Source organism: Vicugna pacos, chromosome 17, assembly GCF_048564905.1.
Source record: "Vicugna pacos chromosome 17, VicPac4, whole genome shotgun sequence".
NCBI lineage: Eukaryota > Metazoa > Chordata > Mammalia > Artiodactyla > Camelidae > Vicugna > Vicugna pacos.
In genome coordinates, this window is record NC_133003.1 from 52,445,938 (window position 1) to 52,468,474 (window position 22,537).

At 47.3% G+C, this 22,537-nt stretch overlaps 1 protein-coding gene across 1 annotated transcript; it reads right to left on the minus strand.

Moving 5' to 3' along the window:
- Positions 1 to 575: 575 nt before the first annotated feature.
- On the minus strand, positions 576 to 19,848 carry CCDC174 (coiled-coil domain containing 174). The gene is made up of 11 exons (XM_006206775.3): positions 19,731 to 19,848; positions 17,469 to 17,573; positions 16,682 to 16,782; positions 10,678 to 10,736; positions 9,283 to 9,460; positions 6,127 to 6,222; positions 4,984 to 5,126; positions 4,446 to 4,540; positions 3,795 to 3,927; positions 1,931 to 2,083; positions 576 to 885 (listed from the first exon to the last, which is right to left on the minus strand). Exons 1-11 carry the CDS (start codon positions 19,770 to 19,772, stop codon positions 587 to 589), a joined length of 1,404 nt encoding a protein of 467 aa, XP_006206837.1. The 5' UTR covers positions 19,773 to 19,848; the 3' UTR covers positions 576 to 586.
- Positions 19,849 to 22,537: the final 2,689 nt, after the last annotated feature.

Sequence of the window (22,537 nt, forward strand, 5' to 3'; positions counted from 1 at the left end):
GGTGTGACAATCACCACTCAGGAAGGGGTGGCAATAAAAGCAATGGCTTCAGTGTCTTCCTTCTGGATTATGAAGTTCTCCTCCCTGGTCGTCCTCATCATTTCAAATGTTACTGCTTCATACTCCACAGCTCAGGGTGCTCCCGGAGACCGGATCACTCTGCCTCCCACACAAGTGTCCCCCCACGTGCCAGGCAAAATTCCTCCTGCAGATGCTCCATCAAGTGAGCTGCAAGCTAGCAGCGGCAAGAGGGAAGGAGGGGGGCCCTTAACTCTGGGTAAGTCGTGGGAGGGGGATGAAGCAAGAGTACCTAACAGCAGAGTGATTCTACTCCATCCCAGCGCACACGGCAACTCCAGATGATCAGGGCTCCATGCCATTTAGAAAGAAATCAACAGCCAGGTGGCCACAGAATTCTCACAGCACTATTCACTTTCCTCCTTGCTGACAAATCCAAGCAAAAGTCTGGGTCTTCAGGGAAAGGACAAGAAAGGAAATTACAATTCAGGTCCTAAAGTTATTCTCTGAGCTGTGGGAGGAGGAGTCACCATCAACAGTACAAACCCAAGACACAATGTTCTTCAGTTCATGTCACTTGTTTATAATATGATATCATATCATCCAGAGTTTCAAAAGTGACGGTCGGGGCTGCTGGTGGGCTGCCGGGGGCAGGAGCCGACGGTAGATGGGAAGAGCCAGGGTCATGGCTCTGGCTGGAGGGCTGCCCGGGGCCACTCTGTGCAGGTGCGGGTCTGCTCCACGTCTGGCTACTCGAAGAACCAGTTCTCTTTTGACCCACAAAGTAATCCGATGGCGGGGCAAACTCAGGGTCTCTCTCAGCCCGGAGATCTGACTGTCTCTTCGACCAGTACCCAAAGGAAAATTCTAGTAAAAATAAGAGAGCATTATTAGAACTGATTATTGAATCACGTGAATGTTTACCGTCATGACTTCTCAATTACTGCATATATTTCTTGAAAGCCACCTTCAGTTCTCTGGAGAACGAGGACGGCAATCACAAAACTGTAACACGAGGCATCAGCAACGAGGCATCCTTACAAAAGTGTAAGGAACCAGGCTAAGGAAAAGGAGCGAGTGCTTCCAGACGAGGACCGGTCCGAGGAAGGCTCCATGGAGAAAGAGGGCTGGGCGCCCCGGAGACACTGCCAAGAAAGCACTAACATCACATCTGAGACAGAAATACTAAAAAGTCAAGCACTCTCATCACTTGCCTGGCATGATGCTGTAAGCCCTTCACAGCAAAACACACGTTTTACCCTTGACGGCATTTTAGAAGCCACAAAAGGCACCTGTCCAAATGTGTTTCGGGCTTCCCCTCTGTCCCCTGCAGTGGCCCCAACCACAGGCACCCACCCGCCTGCACATCCTCTACTCAGCTGTGGTCTCAAGGGTACGAGCTACTGCACCACTGAAATCATCCTTCTCAGAGAGGCACAAACCACACTTCTCCCAAAGACAGGCTGCTCGAGGCACGACGCTGTATTTGCAGAAAACATTTACAGGAAACTGCGTAACCAAATGGGACCACACGTGAATGCAGGTTAATACACCGGAACGCAGGCTGTTTTCAACTGATCGTAAAAGAGACTGCTGAAAACACAGAACACACTAAATACCAAGCCTTCGAAGAGTTTAAAAAGCAGTCCCTGAGAAACAGCACCCTAAAGCTGTAAACCACACGGGGGCAGCCTGAACTTCAGAAACCTTCCCCCAGGTGCCTCTTAAAAAGACATCCTTCAGAGGTGATCTGGTCGTTTTTAATCACCTTTCTAGTGCCCCTGTTTACAAACAGCCAGTGCCTGGGCATCGAGAAGAAACAAGTTCAAGGATCTGGAGAATTCCTTACACTTCAAAGGACCGGTAAGACTCGCCAGAATCACACTCTCATCAGGAGAACCGTCGCCCTTACCTTTCCCTCTGTCCCACTCCCGGACGTGCGGCACCCCAGGCCTGGTGTCCCTCCTCTCCTGAACGATGACTTCCACTTTGCTACTCGAGGCAGCTGGACGAGGAGCTGGCAGGACCTCTGGTACTGGTGGCAAAGGTCCAATAACATCTCCATCTATTTTTGGTAAGGGAATAAGACTTTATTGTAATAAAACTTTAAACTACTTTAAAAATGAAATATAATATGCTAATCCTGAGAGTAAAAGTAATAACGTATTTACTGAGCACTGATCACGTCCCAGGCAGTGGGCTAAGTACTTTGTATACAATAGCTCATTTTAACTCTAACAACCCTAATAAACGCAGGACTGGTATTCCCATTTTAAGGATGAGGAAAATCAAGCTCAGAAATGCCACATAGGTGGAGGTGACAAGAGCCAGGACTTAAACCCAGGCTGGATGGATTTCAAAGTCTCTGCGTTTCCCACTACACCCCACTGCTCCCCCTGAGCAACAACTGAAGGACCAGAAATCCCCCAATCACTCAACTCAAGTTAAGAGTCTCGGATAACGCAAGGGGGCTTAGGGTGATGAAGAGCTGGAGCCTGGCGACCGGCTGCAGGCTACTCAACTTCGGCCATGTTTTAAAAGAAAAGGGATTTTTAAAAACGCTGTGGTGGCACCTCCCATCTGTAGAAACGACAGATGTTCAGGAACAAAGCGAAAACAGAGGAACAACACGCAGGGTTTAATCTGTCACAGCACGCGCAAAGCTGAATGGACGATGTTGACTCCTAAGTGCTTCTGATCTCCTTTTAAAGCTGAAGCGTGTTCAGAATTGGAAAGCGGCGCACGGCTTAGCACAGGCTTCCGTGAGAGTCGGCGGGGCCCCCGTATGGCCCTGTCACCCACACTCCCTGCCTCCTCCCGGGCTGGAGTGCCCCCCACTTCAGCTGGACATGTGGCACCTTGCTAGAGAGGCCACTTCCCAGCCTGCCCTGCGGCTGGGGGTGGCCCGTGGACTGCTTTCTGGCCACTGGGGTGTAAACACGTAGGTTGAGTGTGACTTCCGACTCACACTCCTGTAAAGGAAGCTGGCTCCCCCAGCGCCCTCTCTTCCCCGGGGCTGGACCATGAACACGTGCTGGGGAGCAAGTGACTGCACGTGAGAGCAGCCCTCCCGGGACCGGCAGCAGCAGTAAGACAGGAGGGAGCCGGGAAGCAGGTGGCCGTCTGCGGCAGAGCTGCTACGTGCCCTGGAAACCCACCTCCTCTCAAGTGTTAAGCTAGGGAAGCAGACGCCCATCTTGTTTGAGCCAGTCTATGCATTCTCTCTGTCCAGGCCACTTAGCCCAGACTAGCATCACTCACACAGTGAGCGAGTCCGAGCACAGCACTTAACAGTGTTCCCAAGTGTTTTAACAGTCCTCTGGTAAGCTGTCTGCATCCATCTTTGTAAATTCTTTATTTTATCGTCTGACTTTGTGATGCATTTCTTCTTTAAAATAATTCATAATAGCCAACAAAAAACTACAGCCATAGCAAAAGAAGACAGGCCTAAGCCGTGTACATGTGCTATGAAACTTCACCTCACCATACCTTTTAGTATTTTAAGTACTCCACCCCTAAGCAGGCCTCAGTTACTGAGCCGTGCTGCTCGCGGAGGGACACGCTGTACTGTTAACACCCTCGTCTACAGCCTGAAACAGCCTCTGGAGTGTTTCCACACCACTTTGGTTAAAGAAACTGCTCCCGGCAGTATCTCCAAGACGCACTGTTTGCTAAGAGGATGGGACGGCTGACTTCCACAGCCCGTCCTATTACCGAGAAACCAGTGCAACGAAAATGTTTCCCTTTGAGGTTCTGAAACATGAGCCACGATATACCTCTGTTTTCTTCCTCTGCTCCGTCTTCTTTTGATTTTTTCATCTTTTTTTGTCGGAGTTTGGCAAGTCTTGCTTCTAACATGGCCTTTCTCTTTTCCTTTATGTTTTCTCGTTTTGTTCTCTGATCTGTTGTCTGAACAGAACAAAAAATTAGCAAACTATTTGCTCGAAGCCCTATTCACAATATTTCTGTTTAACAGGATGAAATAATTTTATTCTAAAAATAGACTAATGGATTTTCAAGCCACTTCTAAGAAGCCATCTCTGAGACGCATGAAGCCCACGCACACGAGCCCCGCGATGATTTGTGAAGTGCAGTAGGAGCGCACAGAGTGTCCTGGAAGGCTTAACATTCAAGGAAACCAACCAACACCTCAATCCACTTCATCATGTTCTATTTTGTTACCCAGGCCACTCCAAAAGTGAGGTATCTGAAGCCAAATTTAAAACATCAAAGTTACACAGGTTACTTCTAAACAACTATACAGTCCAAAACACCAAAATAATATAGCAGTTACCTTTAAGGAACCTGTAATCACATTCTGAATAGCAATGCAAATGTCGAACTTCCCGACCAGACTTTCCTGCAGTATGGTCCAACGAGAGCCCAACTGCTCAAACCTTAACGTCAACCCCGAGTTTCATTTGTACCTGTTCACGCAGCATTTCTAAAGTTTTCATTTGCTTGTTTCTCAACTCTTTATCTTGGGCGAAGGCAAAATATCCAACACCGAGTTGCCGGGCCTCTGCAACAAGTCAAAATTATCCAGAAGATCAGATTTTCCTGATTAGTGAATTAGACCTGGGCTAAACCCCACCAAAGCAAAAACGAACACAATGATATCTGGCATCTGGCACAACTTGTTTTCAGTGTAGCTTAAAAAAGAAGTTAAGACATTTTCCATCCTGTTTGCCAAGGGATAAATGTAAATATTCATCCACTTCTCGGTCATGGGCTGTCCCCACTTCTCTTAGGGAGCAAACATTTGAGTCAACAGACAAACATACTGGAAGCTACTCCCAGTATGAGTATTTTTCAGGCTACAGAGTGGACAAAGGGGATACTTTCAGTCCTAAAAGTAGAATCTTTTTCTTCTCCGTAAGAGCTGCTGCTTTATGAATACTTCCCTTAATGCTCGCCATTTGTTCAAGATTTTTAAAATGATTTAAAAAGCTGCTGGAAGACTACCATTTTCGCGAACGTCTTCGTAGTGTACGGGCCCCACAGGCCTCCTCAGGGCCTCCCTCTCTTCTTCCTCCCATTGCTGGCGCTGCAGTTCTTTTCTCATATCTTCAGACAGTAAGGTTTTTTCATTGGCAGGGCTAACAAAACTAGGAAAATAGAGCAAAAAACATCTTAGGTAAGAGCTGGGATAAGCAACACTTCAGTTCAGGCAGCAGGATCGTGGATGAGTGAGTGACTCCAGTGATGAAGACAACAGTTCCTCATGCAAGCTTCTGCCCACGATGCTGCAGGGACATGGCAACACTGTGCCCACCTTCTTCATCAGGCAGCTGACTTGCTGCATTAGCACAATGGAACCTCACCTCAGCCCTCAGACGAATCACTCTCCTTGCCACCCCACTCCCGGGCTGATGGAGGGAGGCAGCCCAGGCAGGGAGGAGGAACTCTGGGCCCCCTCTGGATGGTCCCCCGTGCAGTGCGGAGGAAGCTGCGTGACGCTGTGGCCCGGGCAGTGCCTCGTGTCCTGCTGGATGGCTCAGGGCCTCTGCACGACCGTCCCTGTGCCCAGCCCAGGCCTACCTGAACCTCGAGGGTCCAGACAAGGTGGACCTTCCCCCGACACTCTCCACACAAGAGCTGCCCTAGGTGAGAACTTTATTCCCTGGGATGTTTTAGCAAGTTACCTCTTAGGCGTGACTTAGATCCCACAGAGAAAACTCCAGCTGCAAGCCCTTACTTCAAAATGCAAAGCCGTGTAAGAGAAGTTCATAAGCTAGCCACTCCCCGCCCCAACTCACTGTGGGCTAACCCAGGGCAAGCCCTTAAACACTGTCCTCCCAGTGGTCTGGCTGCTGGTTTGGTCTGGGCTCTCTGCTACACTGCAGGCAGAACCCCTCCGAGTAAGCAGACACGGCTCTCGCTCACCCTCCTAGGAGCTGCACAAGTCTGCACGGTCGAGCGCTTGGGCTGCTGCCTGCGTGCGGACTGCGTGCGTCTTGTATGCTAACCATGAAAAAGTGCCCCCAGAAGTGTTCTTGTACAAAGATCTCCTTACCAAAGACAATAAACTAAAAACAGTCTTGCCCACAAAACAATCCCCATGTCTGCAATCAGACCTGGGCAAAGCTTTGCACATGACATACTTACAGCCTCCCCTGAAGATTTTTATCCATCTCCAGCAGGTCTGGCAAATCCTTTCTCATACAGCGCCGGGATCGCCCTAAAGAATCCACATAATCCACCCTGAAATAAAAGCGGAGAGGTGTGAAGAAGGCCTTGAACGTGACACCGGTTCCCTGAGCGGGGCAGCGGGTGCTCAGTGACGAAATCAACGTTAGGTCTCACAACCAAGGAAACCCTCAACCTGAGAGACCACCACCGAGAAAGGCTGACACACAACAAGCTCCGCGCGCCCTTTATTAAACCTTAGCTTTAGGAACTGTGGGACGTGATCAATCATATGCACCTCTGATTTCAGAGATAAATGCCCCACCCAGACCACAGACCCTCACTGCAGCACCTCAGGGCTTACTCTAGCCTGGTTTAAACAATTCCACACATTCCATCAGCATCACAGCAAGTCTGTACCAGATTCTCAGGCTGCTCATTTCCTCAGTCTTCCTAAATGACTTTTTATTCTTTCCTTTATTTCCTCTAATTGGTACAATTCTTCCCAATGAATTAAACATTTCTTAATGTAAGTACTTGGGGGATTCTTTATAGGAGGAAGCCAAGCAACCCACGCTCTGTGCCACAAGGGCAGCTCACCAGCGGGCCGGGCTGCTACCTGCCACCCTTAGCTCTTCCCCTCATCTTTGCCCAAAGGAGGCAGCAGACGGGGAGGCCACGCAGCCAGGAAGGCCGATGAAATACTCTGACTCCCACAACAGGAAGTAAGGGCAGGTCTTCGTGGAAAGCATTTCACGTGCATTTTGATACAGCAGAGTTTTACGGTTTTTAATTACAGGCAGGGACTCTCCCATAGCCTTTAGCGGGGGGCTGAAAGCTCAGAAGGGCCAGCACTGCTGCTGCACCAGCTCAAGGCCGGAGTCCCAGGCACGTGGCTATGCTTTCGTTAGTCTGTCCCCTCCTCTCACACATACCGACTCCCACGTCGGCCCATGATTTAAAAACTAAACGTTTGGGAATCCGTAACTACAGTCCTAAAGCTGATTACCACAAGAAACACAGCCTCCAACTGTAGAGAGCAACTTCTTTCTACCTCTTCCTTTTTTAAAAAAATCTTTCAATGAATGGAGAACAAAAACCAACTAGCCAGATGGTGTGAGCAATTATTTACAGTATTTTTTTGTGGAAAGCGTTCCCACCACCTGGAACTTAACTACCAAAAGGATTTTACAAGCAGTTAGAATTCTGGGACTTAATTTAAACACACACACAAAGAAGTGCCAGAGCTGCTTGCAGTGTGTCTTCCTTCACCTTACGGTGGCATGTGACACCTTCAACTGCCCTCCAAACCCTTCCAGTCACTAACAAATTGGTTGTAATCATACAGGCATTAATAAGAGAGGGAAAAAGACATTAAGCCTTTCACAGGAGATGAGATTTCTAATCTGAAAAGCAGTCACAGGCTATTCTGTTTCGGGAGAAGGCCCCCAAAACGTAGGGGTCCCATCAAAAGAGGAGGGCAGCACGGGAGCCCCACCCGCTGCGAGCACCCAGCAACCGCCGGGCAAGGCTCCGGGAGACAACTGCTCGGTACGAGGCCCACTCGGGGGCTCAGTCACGCCCTCTTCCCAAGTCAAGGCTCCCCAACAACAGCAGGCAGGAAACGACATGCCGAAAACTTGCCTCAATCTTTTTCTGGTAGTGAGGCCGATTTTGTGTCAACAACAGATAAAAGTTCAGACCCAGAGGAGCAGGACATACGTTTATGTGCCACCAGAGTCCAGTTGAGGAGAAACCACTGAGACAGAGCAACGAAGAGAAAGCAGATGGAAGGGGCCAGGGCACACGTGTCCCCTGCTGGTTGCTGCTCAAGCACCAGCCCGTCGCCCACCCCGACGGCAGGTGCTTCAGGAGGGGTGAGAAACCCCCGGCAGCATGAGATGGCCAGTGCGCTCAGCAGGGGACCCCTCTCTTCACTCACCAGTGACTCCTGCCCGCAGGGCCAATGCTGATAAAGTCCGGAGCATCCCTGACACACCCCACCACGGGCACACCTCAGCCCGAGTCCTGAGCATCCCTGACACACTCCCCGCCACGGGCGCACCTCAGCCCGAGTCCTGAGCATCCCTGACACACTCCCCGCCACGGGCACACCTCAGCCCGAGTCCTGAGCATCCCTGACACACTCCCCGCCACGGGCGCACCTCAGCCCGAGTCCTGAGCATTCCTGACACGCTCCCCGCCACGGGCACACCTCAGCCTTGAGGGAGGTGGGGGCTAGGCACTGGCAGGAGGGGGAAGGTGGGGATGCCCAGGACACCACCTGAGTGGCTCCAGGTAATTTCAAGCCCTTCTTAACAAGTTTCTAAACAACGTCTTAGGTGGAGAAAGTCATAATAGAATTTTCATTCTGGTCTCTGCGTACGGAAAAGACTAGTTTAGTTTTCCCGTGGTTCACCTACATGTGGGCAAAATTCAGGATAAATTCAATAATAAAAGTTTACAAAGTGTCTGCTTACATGCCACAGACAGCAATTTCCTGGGGAGCTCAGGACACTCTTACTTTCTGAAGGGCGTTTCAGACAAACATACTGGGAAGCAGGCCTTGCCAGCCCCGTTTCACAGGTGAGGAAACTGAGCCTTAGAGACGCTAGGAGCTCGAAGGCGACTCCACCACCAGTGAGAGGTGGAGCCAGCACTGTGCAATCGGGGGCCAGGGTGCCCAGCCCGCACTGCCAGAGCACATCACAGCCAGAGCAGGGCTCAGTGGGCCGGCTCTGCCGGCCTCTTTTCGCTGGAAACAGAGCTCACGCTCCTGCTCGATGACTCTCCACGAGGCCAGAGTAAGGGCCTGGGGAAAGCAGCGGCTCGGGGAACAGAGGAGCAGTCTCCACCCGAACAGCCCCCGCACATCAACGAGACAGAAGTGTCGGCGCCTCCGTGCCCGGCATGCTACCTGGGACACAGCAGGAGGAGGCGGGCCTTAATCTGTAATTACTTTTTCACTGGAGCTACTGCTTCTACTATCAACCCGACTTAAAGTGGTGTGTCAAAGGATAGAAAACTGAGGAGGAATAAAGAGACATGGCTTGATAACAACGGAACAACATCACTCCAAGAAGTAAACCCAAGTCTGATGATGTTAACATGACCAAATGGCAGAAGATCACCAACCATTCCTCACTGGGGTCCTGGGGAGGAGGGATATCCTTTTCAGAAAGGATTTCTTCATCATCGTCTCTTTCTCCTGTCTTTCTAGAATCTCTACTGGCACCAATCGCTTCCATTTCTTTGTGTTTGTCTATGATCTTCTGTGTGAAATCCACAAGGTACATATCCTCCACTTCTTCATCTAGGACATAAAAATCAATTTTCAGACTCTTGACATCAAAGAAGAAGCTACACATGGAAGTGATATGACGCCACATCCATCACCGGGCGGCTCCGGCACCCTGGACAGTTCAGTAGCTGATGCACCCACCTGCCCGTCGGCTTACACAGACCAAGAGCCACCTCGGGACGGCAGGGGGGCTGCAGAAAGGCCGCTGGCCACATATGCCATATAAAAATCTTTATGAAGCCTCAAGTTTTCTGCTGCCTCGTCAGCACACTATCTGAGTGAGCAGTACTGTCTTAGGTCATGACTCTGAGATGACAAGACCATCTGATTCAAGAGACCCATTCGGGCAGTCACGTAACATAGACACAGAGCCGGCGTCTCACGTCCTCAGACCCAGGCAACAAACCTTTGTGGCATGAGCAATCCACCACCCTCATCATGTGAGCAGTGCCCCAGAGCCCCCATAACACTGCTGCAGGACAGCAGGTGTTTAAGGGTCATAACAGAGGCAAAGCGGGCATCTGAGTTCTTTTCAAGTCATGGACACCACTTCCAAGCAGGGCACGGCGCCCCATCTGCAGGGCACACAGAGACGTGTAAAACGCTGCCTGCCCTGGGGGCTTATGATCTACTTGAACTAAGAGACATGGTTGAAGTTAAGTAACAATCCATGACTTTAATTTAACCCAGGCCAGCAGATGTACACTAGGTTTCACTACGCTGGTTTTCAGCTCAAAGGAGCAGGAACCAGGTTCCCGACACTGGGGGCAGGTGCTACCCTACTGTCCGGTGGAGAGGAATGGAAGCTCCAGAACGTAATCTGCCCCAGCAACTGGTCACACACACGTGCTAGGAGGTAGACCTGCTGGTGTGGACAGCTGTTTGTAACCACGGTCTATTTAGACCTTGTTCCCTAACCCTGTTCTGCTCTGTGACATTTTCTCCGGGGTGCGGACGCCCACCCCGGAGCCCCGCTGACAGCAGAGGCAGGAAATCCCGCCTATAGCGCACCGGCTCATCCCTTCTCACACCTAACACGGGGCTCAGCTCCCACGGGGCAATCGAAAAGTTACTGCTGACTTTCATGTCTCAGCGCGGGAACGGAAAGTAATCGATATTATTTGTTTAATTTCTCGCTATTCTTACAATCATTCTGACAAGCGATTAGATATCACAGAGCTGTACAAGTAACAGAAAATAAAGACATATAAATAAACAATGGTATTTACCGATAAAGTCTCCTTCAGTCATTTTTTCGTATAATTTGGCTTTTTCTTCCAATTTCTCCCTAGGAGAGAAAAAAGACAACTATTAGAGGCGATCTTAGCACCGCCACGCCTGCTCCCTGCTGCGGCCGGCCTGGGGCAGCCACGGAGGCATCCCTGGAGCGGCCCACCCCGCCCTGAGGGCCAACCACATGCACGCGCCGGCACAGCAGGGCCCTCATTTCTCTGGCTCCGACTGTACCCAGGGCCTAAAACAGCACCCGGTGCACCAGTGCCCCATCAGTATCTGATGAATGAATAAATGAACGAAGAAAGAGTCCAGCTTAATTCAAGTGCCAAACGCAACTGAAATTAAATGCCAAAAACAAGAGACAGAGATGCCTCAACAAGAACATTTTCTATTTGCAACCTTCCAGACGAATCGCCAAATTCCGCGCAAACTCTCCATGGTGCTGTTTTTAGACGAGGGCCCCTGGTCTCCTACGGCTTATTAGGCTTCACCAAAGGAGCTACAGACCACCTTCTGAGATGTCTGGTAAAAAATACGACGTCTGTTTTATACAGAGCATAAATAATTTATTCATGGCAAACAGCTAATATAAAACAAACCTCAACTCTGGTATTTCAACACAGCAGCCTCCCTGCTTGTGTTAATTCTGCTGACACTCATTGTTTAGTGGGTAAGACAGCTGACAATCCTTTTATTGCAGAAATACTGAATGACAATAAAGAGCCCCAAAGAGGACATCCGAGCTTTGCTTGTGAAGGATCACAAGTGATCATAATGGAAAATTTCATTTCTAATGGTGTCCCGAGGTGATAAAGCCCCTCGGTCACCCAGCTGCGTACGCTGGAACAAGTCGCTTAGCCTCTCTTACACCTCAACGCCCACATCACCGAAGAGGAGAAAGACAGCGCTGCCTCTCAGGGCTGCAGTGAGGACACACGTCAGGCAAGCCATCGGTTACGTCCTCTCTGCCTCGTCAGAAAGGCTCTCCTTCATTTCCCACGTTCATTCACAAGTACGGGCTGCATGCCTCCGCTGGCCCAGGCGCACAGGACACAGTCCCAGCTCTCACGGGGCTGACGTGCTTGAGGGGGAGAAAGATGACATGTGAAGCAGTAAGATTCCACACGGTGAGAAGAGCTGTGATGGAAGGAAACAAAAGCGAGGGCCTTCACCCTCACAGGGTGGAGGCCCTGTGTCCAGCAGACGGAGGGCCCCGTGGACCAGCTCAGTCACATCCACTTCTAGGACGTCAAGCTGCTCTGTTCCTGAGGGGCCTAAATGTAACAAGCGGTCTCATCATAGACTCTTACTGTCTTAGTAAAAACAAAACTTCAAAAAGTTAGGAAAATAAAACACAATGTCAGGACAGAGTACGTGGGCAGGTCACTAGACAGGACAGTCAGGGGAAACCTCTGTAAAGGGACATCTGAGCTGAGGCCTGCACAGCCAAAGTCAACCGCGGGAGGACCTGGGGGAGAGAGCCAGCCTGACGGAGGGAAGGGAAAGCGGGAGTGAGCCCCACATCCAAGGAGGGACCAGCACGGGGGGCTGTGAGCAAAGGAGAGCACCGTACAAAACAGACACAGGCAGCAACGAGGGTGCAAGAGAGAGGGGGAGAAGCCCGGGTGCAGCAGAACATGAGCACCTGGCAGGAAGAGCCTTCAGATGAGCAATGGAGATCAAGGAAGATGTCAGAGAAACAGCCACCGGATTTAATAGACGAGGAAGTCACGGGTGACTGTGGAGCACGATTTCTTCTGTTAGAACTGAAGGTGGAACTCAGAGGGCGAGATTGTGGGACATTTATATGGAATCAAACACGTGCCAGACACTAAGTATCTCCTTTAATCCCAACGGGCTGCAGGAGTTAATCATTAACCACCTCACTTCACAGAGAAGGAAAGAGTCTCCGTGGATAAGTAACTTGCCTAAGGCCTCACCTCCTCACGGAGCTGCCTCTGCCTGTTCTTAGCTCGGGCCAGAAGCAGAAGTCCTGCACATCGTGGACAGACTTGACTCCCCACGGGAACAGGATGACGTAGAAAGATACCGAATGGAAAAATCCCAGCAAGTGCCAAGGAAAAGTCTGTCACACAGAGGAAATAAAAAGAGCTTACGCCCAAGGCGAATGTCACACTCAATGGTAACAAGCTGACCGCTTTCCCTCTAAGACCAGGAGCAAGGCAAGGGCGCCTCACTCTTGTCACTCTTATCCAACACAGTGCTGGAAGTCTCAGTCAGAACAATTAGGCAAGAAAAAGAAAGAAAAGGCATCCAAATCCAAAAGGAAGAAACAAAACTGTCACTATTTGCAGATGACATAATACTACATACAGAAACTCCCAGACTCCACAAAAAAAACTGTCGGAACTAATAAATGAACTCAGTAAAGCTGCAGGATACAAAAATCAATATACAAGGACCTGTTGTGTTTCTATACACTAATAATGAACTTTCAGAAAGGAAAAATAAGAAAACAATCTCAATTTACAATTGCATCAAAATGAATTAAAAAACACTCAGGAATAAATGTAACAAAGAAGGTGAAAGAGCTGTACACTGAAAACTGAAAGGCACCAATGAAAGAAACTGAAGGCAACACAAGTAAGTGGAAACGTATTTATTTTCTGCTCCTGGATTAGAAGGATCAATACTGTTAAAACGTCCACACCACCAAAGCAACCTACAGATTCAATGCAATTTCCAATGGCAATGGAAAAATTCCAACGGCATTTTTCACAGAAACAGAACAAACAATCCTAAAATCTGTGTGGAATCACAAATGATCCCCAGAGAGCCAAAGCAATCTTGGGAAAGAACAAAGCTGAAGGCATCATATGCTCTCATTCCAGACTGTATTACAAAGTCACAGTAATCAAAACAGTATGGTACTGCCATGAAAACAGACAAAAAGATCAACAGAATCAACACTAATGCAAAAAAAAAAAATGCACCCTCAGGTTCACTGCAGCATTACAGAATAGAGAGCCTAGAAATAAACACACACATATGGTCTTGGTGCAAAGACAGTCCCTTCAGGAGTGTTGGGAAAATAAACTGGAGGGCCACATGCAAAAGAATGAAACTGGACCACTATCTGACACAGAAACTAACTCAAAATGGATTAATAACTTGAACATAAGATCCAAAACCATAAAACTCCTAGAAGAAAACAGACAATGAGCTCCCTGACGTTGGTTCTGGCAACGTTTTGTTTTGTTTTGTTTTGTTTGGATTTGACACCAAAAGCAAAGCAACAAAAGTCAAAATAAACAAGAGGGACCAATCAAACTAAAAAGCTTCTGCAGAGCAAAGGAAATCATCAACAAAATAAAAAGGCAACCACTGGATGGAAGAAAACATTTGCAAATTATCTGACAAGGGCTTAATATCCAAAATCAATAAAGAACTTTCAACTCAACAGCAAAAACCCCAAACAACTCAATTTAAAAAATGGACCTAAATAGACATTTTTCAAAGACATACAGATGGCCAACTGATATACGGAAAGGTGTTCAACATTACTAAACGCAAGGGAAATGCAAATCAAAATCACAATGAGATATCACCTCACATCTGTTAGAATGGCTACTATCAAAAAGAGAAGAAATAACGGGCGTTGGCCGGTGAGGATGTGGAGAAAAGGGAAGCCCCGTGCACTGCTGGTAGGAATGTAAACTGGAGCAGCCACTATGGAAAAAGAGAATGGAGAATCCTTAAAAAATTTTTTAAAAATGGAACTGCCATATGATCCAGCAATTCTACTTCTGGGTATTTATTCGAAGAAAATGAAAACACTAATTCAAAAAGAAACATGCACCGCCATGTTAACTGCAGCATTATTTACAACAGCCAAGATATGGACACAATCTCGGTGTCCACTGATGGATGAATGAATTAAAAAAAGTGAATATATATACACAACGGAATTCTACTCAGCCATAAAAAAGAAGGAAATCTTGCCATTTGCAACAACGTGGATGGATCTTAACGCTAAGTGAAATAAGCCAGACAGAGAAAGACAAACACCATATGAGCACGGTTATATGTGGAATCTAAAGACAAGTTCACAGCTCCAGAGAACAGAAGGGTGGTTGCCAGAGGCGGGGAGTGTGGGGGTGGGCGACACGGGTGAAGGGGGTAAAAAGGTACAAACTTCCAGTTCTAAAATAAATCAGCCTTGAGGGTGTAACGTACAGCATGGGACTATAGTTAACAATACTGTACCGCACATCTGAAATTTGTTCAGAGAGTAGATCTCTAAAATTCTTGTCACGAGAAAATAATTTGTAACTCTGTGTGGTGATGCAGTTAAGTAGATTTACTGTGATCATTTCACAATATGTACAAATACCGAGTCATGATGTCATGCACCTGGAAAGGATACAGCATTTCAATTATAGCTCAATAAAATATATATATATGAAACGTTAAAGTTATGGCATCTTTCCACAAAACTGTAATTCTGAGATTACTATCCAATGGTGAGAAAGATACCTCAAAAATGAACATACTTTTAAGTAAAGTCTCTTGTCAGAGGTCAAACACTAAGAAAAACAGTCCCCCAAATGAGCCAAATTCTGCCCTTTATTTTCAGACCAGAAGAGCTGAGAAGCCTGCGCACCACTGTTTTCAGCTGCCAAGCTGCTGTTACGCAACGGCTCTAAAAGCCCACGCGGCAGTCACACAGACAGCGAAACTTGGGGTTCTGAGTCAGGGCGACGCTGCAAAGGAGGAGGAGCTCTTCCTTACAGAAGAGTGACAGCTGGTAAACGGAGTGGAAACCAGTAAAGACAGAAGGACAGGAAGCTCACAGCCATGAAACCATCAAGGTGATAACTGAGAAGCAGCAAGACTCATCAGTGGTGACAAAACTGTCGCATGAAAGTATCCTGGCGAAAGCGACACTCACACAGTCGGCTTCCCTCCTTAGATTACAATTCATCACAGCCGAGGGAGAGCAGCTTCACCGCAAAAACCTAGCAGACCTACCTCACCCGGCGGGTCAAACTTAAATCACCACCAGTCACTCAAACTGACATTACGAGCCTCCGACGTGACTCAGTGGGAAGGACACGTCATCGCCTACAAAGTATTCTTACCAAAAACACTTGGGGGGACTCTAATCAGATCTGGGACGCTGCGGAAACAACTGGTGGGGACTCTTCAAAACCGCCACTGGCGTGACAGACAACAAACAGGCAAGGGGGCTGTTCCAGATTTAAGAAGACTAAAGAGACATGACAACTGAACATGACGTGTTATCTTTGAATCTTGGATTTGATGTTTTAAAAAACCGTAAAGGACATAACTGTACTAGGATAACTGGTGAAATCTGAATGTTGGCCACACGCCTGGTCCACCATACGGACCACTACTGCTTCACCAGTATTAACCTCCTTGGGTGTGACAGCAGTAATGTGGTCATGCAGGACCAGGTCCTTGTTCTCAGAAGAGACTTGCTGAAATATTTACAGGTAAAGAGTCATGAGGTTTCACAACGTTTCTCCACACACGGGCGAGCGGGAGGAAGAAAGTAAATTTTGAAAGATGTTAATGGGTGAACTTAGGTGAAGGTAACAGAATATTCACTGTACTCTTCTTTCAAGTATTCTGCCCGTTTGAAGTTTTTCCTATTACAAAGTTAGGGGAAAAATTCAGTTCCTAAGTGCTGATGTCATACCACCATGGGGACACGTTCCCCAGAACAATCCTCATGGGGACACGTCTCAAACGCCTGCTGATAATCTCAGTGCCTCATGGGGGCCCAAAGTGGAAGTGTTCCATCTTTTAAATTGAGGCTATGTCTTATCTTCTTATAAAACTATAAACATATCTGCAAATTGTATTATTTTCTGAGTATATTTTCTATTTAAAGAGTATTTGGCTAGAAGGATGATAAAAATCAAAATTGTAAATCAAAAGGAGTGAACACCGAACCTTCCACTCTGCCTGCGGAGCCTCAATGGCACTGCGCTCGGCAGGGCTGAGCTTTACCTTGCTCTGTCTAACGTCTTCTGTTCCTCAATCTTCTGTTCAGCATCCTTCTCAGCTCGGTTAGAAACTCCTGCATTCTGTTTGCTCCAGATACTTGGTTTCTGGAGAATAATTTGGAAAGACAAAACAGAATCATCAAATGACTGCAAATCTCAACTTGTACATCAGAAGGGAGAAAAAGAGATAATTAGACCTTAAGAATCAATGGAAATAAGTAGACTTCTGACAGCCAGCCTATGTCCTGCAAATAGATGGGACATGGCAAAGCTGGAGCTGGAAAAATGCCCTAAACTACATAAAGAATTTCTTCATATAACTGCAGTTACTTCTCTTTTATCTCTTGAAAGATTACAACCTAACTTAAGACTCTAACGAAAATACATGTATTTTAGAGATTTACTAATACAAGTAACAGACACTGTTACCTGTAAAACTGGGGAAACCTCCACAACTCTTAAAGACCTGGATATTTTCTGCTGTATTTTCTTATCATCTAATTGTTTATCTCTGTTTGGATTTACACCACCTGCATAACCAGATAGTCTTCCACGACAGCGGAAACAACCAGTGGTTAACAGCATGCAGTACTTCAAAAGAAATGCTAAAGAATTAGTGTTACAATGAGCATTTAAATCTTATTTCTATTTTAATATTTAAAACATTTCATGCAGATTTTCAAATACAAGACAGCAATTTATAGGTAGCAGATACCATGGATATTTTCATAAAACCTAAGTACAGTATAATAATGTTTCAGAATCAATGGATAGTTAGATCTTACTTTTACCTTATTAGTTGTTTTTGGTTTCCCCAAAACTCCAGAATCTTTTAGAAGTTTTTCTTGTTTGAATTCTTCTTGTTTTCGGAAGAGTTCAGCCTTAAGGTCTACCAACTAGAATAAAACCAAGAAGCAATCAAAAACATTATATTAACTCTAGTGAGTGACTCGATTTCTAAGTTTTTATAATTCTCAAAGCAAGATTTCAAGTCCCTATAAATGGACAAAAATGTATATAAAATTACATGGTTAAATGTAGAATCCAGTACAAAATAAAACCAAGTCATATCTCATTCCAGCTCTGTTGGAAATGTATTTCTACCTTAACTGTCAACACTCAAAGGCTTTCCTCTTGGCAAGGGGAGAGTGATACAGCAAAGTAAATGAAGTCTGCATCTTTCAGACTCAGACTCAGCTAAGATTATTAAGCACCTCCTCTCTGACTGGCCATGTACTTGGCTTTTTCATGTATAGTTTCATTTAAGCCTCACAACAACTTATTATTTCTACAGGGAAACATCTTTGTTCAGCAACAATCCAAGCAACAGTTATGTGCCTGACACTTAACACTGAAGAGCAGCACACAAACATGAATCAGACGTACCCCTGGCCTCAAAGAGCTTACAATCTAATAAGAAAGGTAACTTACAACACAGGTCAGATGTAATAAATGACTTTAAAAGTGGAAGAAAGCAGCATAAAAGTTCAGATAAAGGAATCTTTTCAGCGTGATCACAGATGGCTTTGAAATGAGCCTTTAAAGACAGGCAAGATTTCAACAGTTAGAAATAACTATGGGCTAAGTGAATATTGTTTCAGCATGTTTTGGAAATTGCAAGTTTAGCTGAACAACAGTGTTCAAGATTAGGGAAGGCCAGGACAAAGAAAATGGGAGTTGATGAACACTCCCCGAGCCCTCAGCTGTATCTATATACTCTGCAAAAAATGGTATGAGTTTCTTTTCTAAGGATTCAAGTACAGCTGCTTTTACAGACACAGGCATTTGTAAATCAGATACTAATAAAACCCAGTATCACACACCAACTTTTAAGGGAAATCAAAATGAGTGAGTTCAGTGATTTCCGTTTTGCAAGAAATCAATTTAAAAGCTTGGCAGGGATTTTAACAATGCCAAGAGCAGTTTTACCCCATGACCTATGACTCTAAATTTCTTTTTCAAAATTTAAAACTTAAGGCTTTTCTTCTAAGCCTTCTGGACTGCACCAATTTTCTAGCCACACATTTTCCTATTCTTTAACTACTTTTGAATTTTAAAAGATACTCAGAAAATTAACTTCCAAGTGCCATTTATATGATGATTATTGTTAATTTTAACCTGTCAAGAAAGGACAACTTGAATTTTACAGCTTTTTGGTTCCCAATCCTCCAACACAATAAGTAGTACCAATTTTCAGTATTAGACGAGGAAAGGGGTTCAAATGTTGGGATACCGAGATGTTTTCCTTCTCATCCCTTGCAGCCTAACACTCTGCAGTAAATCCAAGATTAAATCAAAGGTTAGGCACTTTGCTCTGATATGTGGAAAAGACAAGAGCTTTTGAGTCAGTCAGACTGAGTGAGCCCAGTTCTACCAGGAAGAATTCTGTATGTAAGCTGGGGAAAGCCACTTCACTTTCTGAGTCTCAGGTTCACCATCTACAAAACGAGGGTATTACTAGCACCCACCCCCTAAAGCAGTTGGGAGGATTCAGTAAGATAACGCATAGAAAGTGCTACACAAATAAGCTCTCAGAGCAGGTTTTCTTCCTGGAACTAACTTAACAAAACGGCTTACAGCCTGTTAGCCCTTACAGCTCCCAGGCAGCGCACATTATGGGTGTATTAACAACTGTCTATTTAGTTCCCGGTCGGGGACGCTGGGCACTCTCGGATCCTGGGGAATAAGTCACACCCTCTAATCTTCCAGGGGGACCTAAGAACAGGTCCAGAGAACAGGAAGGGGAGTATGTCCGCACAGCGAGCACTGACGAGGATTCCACTCCCCTACCCCCGCGGCCCTGCGACATTTCTAACCCTAAAAGACACCAGGTTCAGGCCCGTGTCTGGCGGGGAAAGCCTGGTCCGGGTGCACGGCGGAGGGGAGAAGCCAAGTTCAGGGTTCCGTGAGGAAGAAAGCTGCCCCGGGCCCCCGTCTGACGAGAAACGCCCGGCCAGTGGTCCCCGAGTGAAGAAACAAGCTAGGTCGAGATTCTTGTCCAGCGGAGGTGGGGAGAACGTGGAGTCCGTAGCATCATCTATACCCGTACTCACCGAGGAGGCCGTGACGTCCAAAGGCTTTTTCCTCCGGTCCATGGTCGCGTCAGAGTGTCCCGGCCCAGAGCGAGCACTTCACGAACCCCGGCAGGCCTCATATACCTACTTCCGGCGCAACCGGAAGTGTCTTCAGGTTTGCGACGCTGTTTACGACACTGGCGCCATCTTGAGGTCAGGATGCGGTGCGCCTTGCATTCTTCACCATTTTGAGAAGGTCTGTTTGCTCCCAGGACCGAAGCTGCTAAGACCATCCTGAAGAGGGCGGAAGGTAACAGCTGGTGTTGGCGCCATATTGAGAAGGGCAGCATACGATTGCAGACCAATAGACGCCATCTTGAGTGGGGCGGATTTGGGGTGGCGATGGCGCCCTCTTCTGGGCGAGGGGCGGAGTGAACTAAAACGAACGTCTTCGGAGTAAAAAGAAAGATGAGTTAGTAGCGCTGAGATCGAAATACCATTTGAAGACCTACTGTGTGCCAAGCACTCACAATAATTTATTTAAATGCTCACAAGAGTCATATGAGATAAGGATGATCATGTTAATTTTAGTAGAAATAGCAACTATAGTAACAGCTAACATTAATATAGCGCTTACAGTGTGTCACGTTACATAGTTCAGCTGGTAAGAACCAGAACTCCAGAAGCCAACTTCCTGGGTTGGAATCACTCCTTCACCACTTATTGGCTCTGTGACTGAGGCGGGAAGCCCCATAAAACACATTTTTCTGCAACATGACCTTGGGAAACTTACCTTCTCTGTGCCTCAGTTTCCAAATGGGAATAAAGCAGTGTTTACTTCATGGGGTTCAGTGAGGATTAGAGGAAGTAAATGAGCTAGTTGATGAAAGTATTGGTTGTGGCAGGCAGACAAATAACCCCCGCCCAAGCTGTCCATCTTCTAACCCCCAGAACCCATGACTATTTTACCTTATATGGTAAAAGGGTGTTTACAGACGGGATTAAATGAAAGACTTTGAGATGATGAGGTTATCCAAATAGGCTCAATATAATCACAGGGGCCTTTATACGAGGGAGGCAGAAAGGTCAGAACCAACGAGAGAGACCAGAAGATGCGACACTGTGGGCTTTGAAGGGAGGATGGGACCGGTGCAGAGGAATGCAGGCAGCCACTAGTTGCTGGAAATGAGGAAGGAATGAGTCTTCCTCTAGATCCTCCTGGAAGCATGCAGCCCTGCTGATCCCTGGAGTTTAGCCTTGTAAGGCTTATTTCAGGCTTTCCACCTCCACAACTTTAAGAGAATAAATGTGTGTGGTTTTAAATCGCTAAGTCTGTGGTGTGCTACAGCAAGGTGGGAGTTATTATCCACTTTTTACGGAGGAGAAAATGAGGCCTGAGAGGTTAAGTGACACGCCAAAGGGCACTAGCCAGCTACCCAGTGATGGGGCCTGGAGTCAGAAAATAACTCAAAGACACTGAGTCAATTACTTGCATGCTCTTTACTTGTAGCTTTCCTCCAGAAGGGCTAGAAGAGGATTTACATAAAAGAAAGAGGATCCAGGGGAGAAGGAAAAGCCAAAGACAGGCTGGAAACCACGGACTTCAGTTTCCTTGCCCAGCCGGCCGCTAGCCGTGAGACCAGTCAGTGTTCTGATCTCGGGCTGCTGAAAAGAACTTGAAGCTGTCTGTGGACGCCCCAGAAGGCCTTGAGACTTCAGCTTCCTTTGCGTGACGCCTGTCAGTGTCCCTGCTGGCATCTCAGAGTTCATTAGGCAGGTTGGCACCATCATCCTCATCTAGCTGATTTTAATTCCCTTCCAAGCCATTTAAATTCCCAGGAGCAAACCAGGAAGTCCCCTCGCACACACCCAGGCCTGGGGAAGCTCGGACAGCTTCATCCTGGCTTGACCGGAATGCCCTTCTGGGACACCAGCCGGTTTTCACATAGTCTGTTCCTCAAATTCCCCTCTTCCTTCGATGCTTTCCAGACGTCTGGGTCTGCCTGGAATTGCCTTCCTCTTCCAAGTACAAAAATGGAGGTCACAGCCCTTCTGTTCTTTCCCAGACCACGCTCCCTTCCTGGGGTGTCATCTTCTAAACGGGCTACCGGGCCCCTTCATCTGGCACACGGGCCTGGGTTTGTTCTGGAAGAAGGGAGGGCACGCACCTTGTCTGGTGAAAAGCACAGGGTGTCCTCCCAGGACACCAGCTCAGCCCAGCTGCACCCTCTCATGACCTTGGGAACCTCACGTCATCCCTCTGAGTCTCAGTTCTCGCACCCACATGGGCACAGACATTTGAGGTAGAATGTGGAGACAGTTTGCAAGCTGAGAAGTGCTGTGCACGCAACTCTTGCAGGATCCAGAAGTTTCACTCAGCGCCAGTTTTCTCACTGCAGAAGGCACACGCCCTACGACAGTCTGGGCTGTGACGCGACATATTTTGCAGAGCTCTGAGCTCCAGCTCATCCCCCCACCCGTCTTGGGTCCCAGAGCGGGTGAGGCTGGGTGGGCAAGTAATTATCTTATTCCTTTTCTTCTCCTTCTGGATTTTAATTGCCAAATCTCCTAGGTCCTTTAAATAAAGGGAGAGAGGTAGCCTTTGGAAACACAGCAGTTATTTTCCTGTGAGCATGGCTGTTGAGGCCCACTCTTACTTTGAAAGGGGGCCCTGCAGTCATCTTCCTGCAGGAAGGTTCAGAGTGACAGGGTTGCAGGCTGTGACCTGGGCTGCTATTGTAGTGTTTTCACTGGAAATTAAGTCAAGAGGTTTCATTCAGCCCAGGCCCCTTGTGGCACGTGAATGATTTCTGTCCACTGAGGGTCCTGTTTCCTCACACTGAAAA

Coding starts and splice junctions, on each gene's coding strand:
- CCDC174 (XM_006206775.3), bottom strand. CDS start 19,772: ATGGACCGGAGGAAAAAGCCTTTGGACGTCACGGCCTCCTCG. Junction 16,783..17,468: donor AACCAAAAACAACTAATAAG/GTAAAAGTAAGA, acceptor ATTATTCTCCAG/AAACCAAGTATCTGGAGCAA. Junction 5,127..6,126: donor AAAAATCTTCAGGGGAGGCT/GTAAGTATGTCA, acceptor CTATTTTCCTAG/TTTTGTTAGCCCTGCCAATG.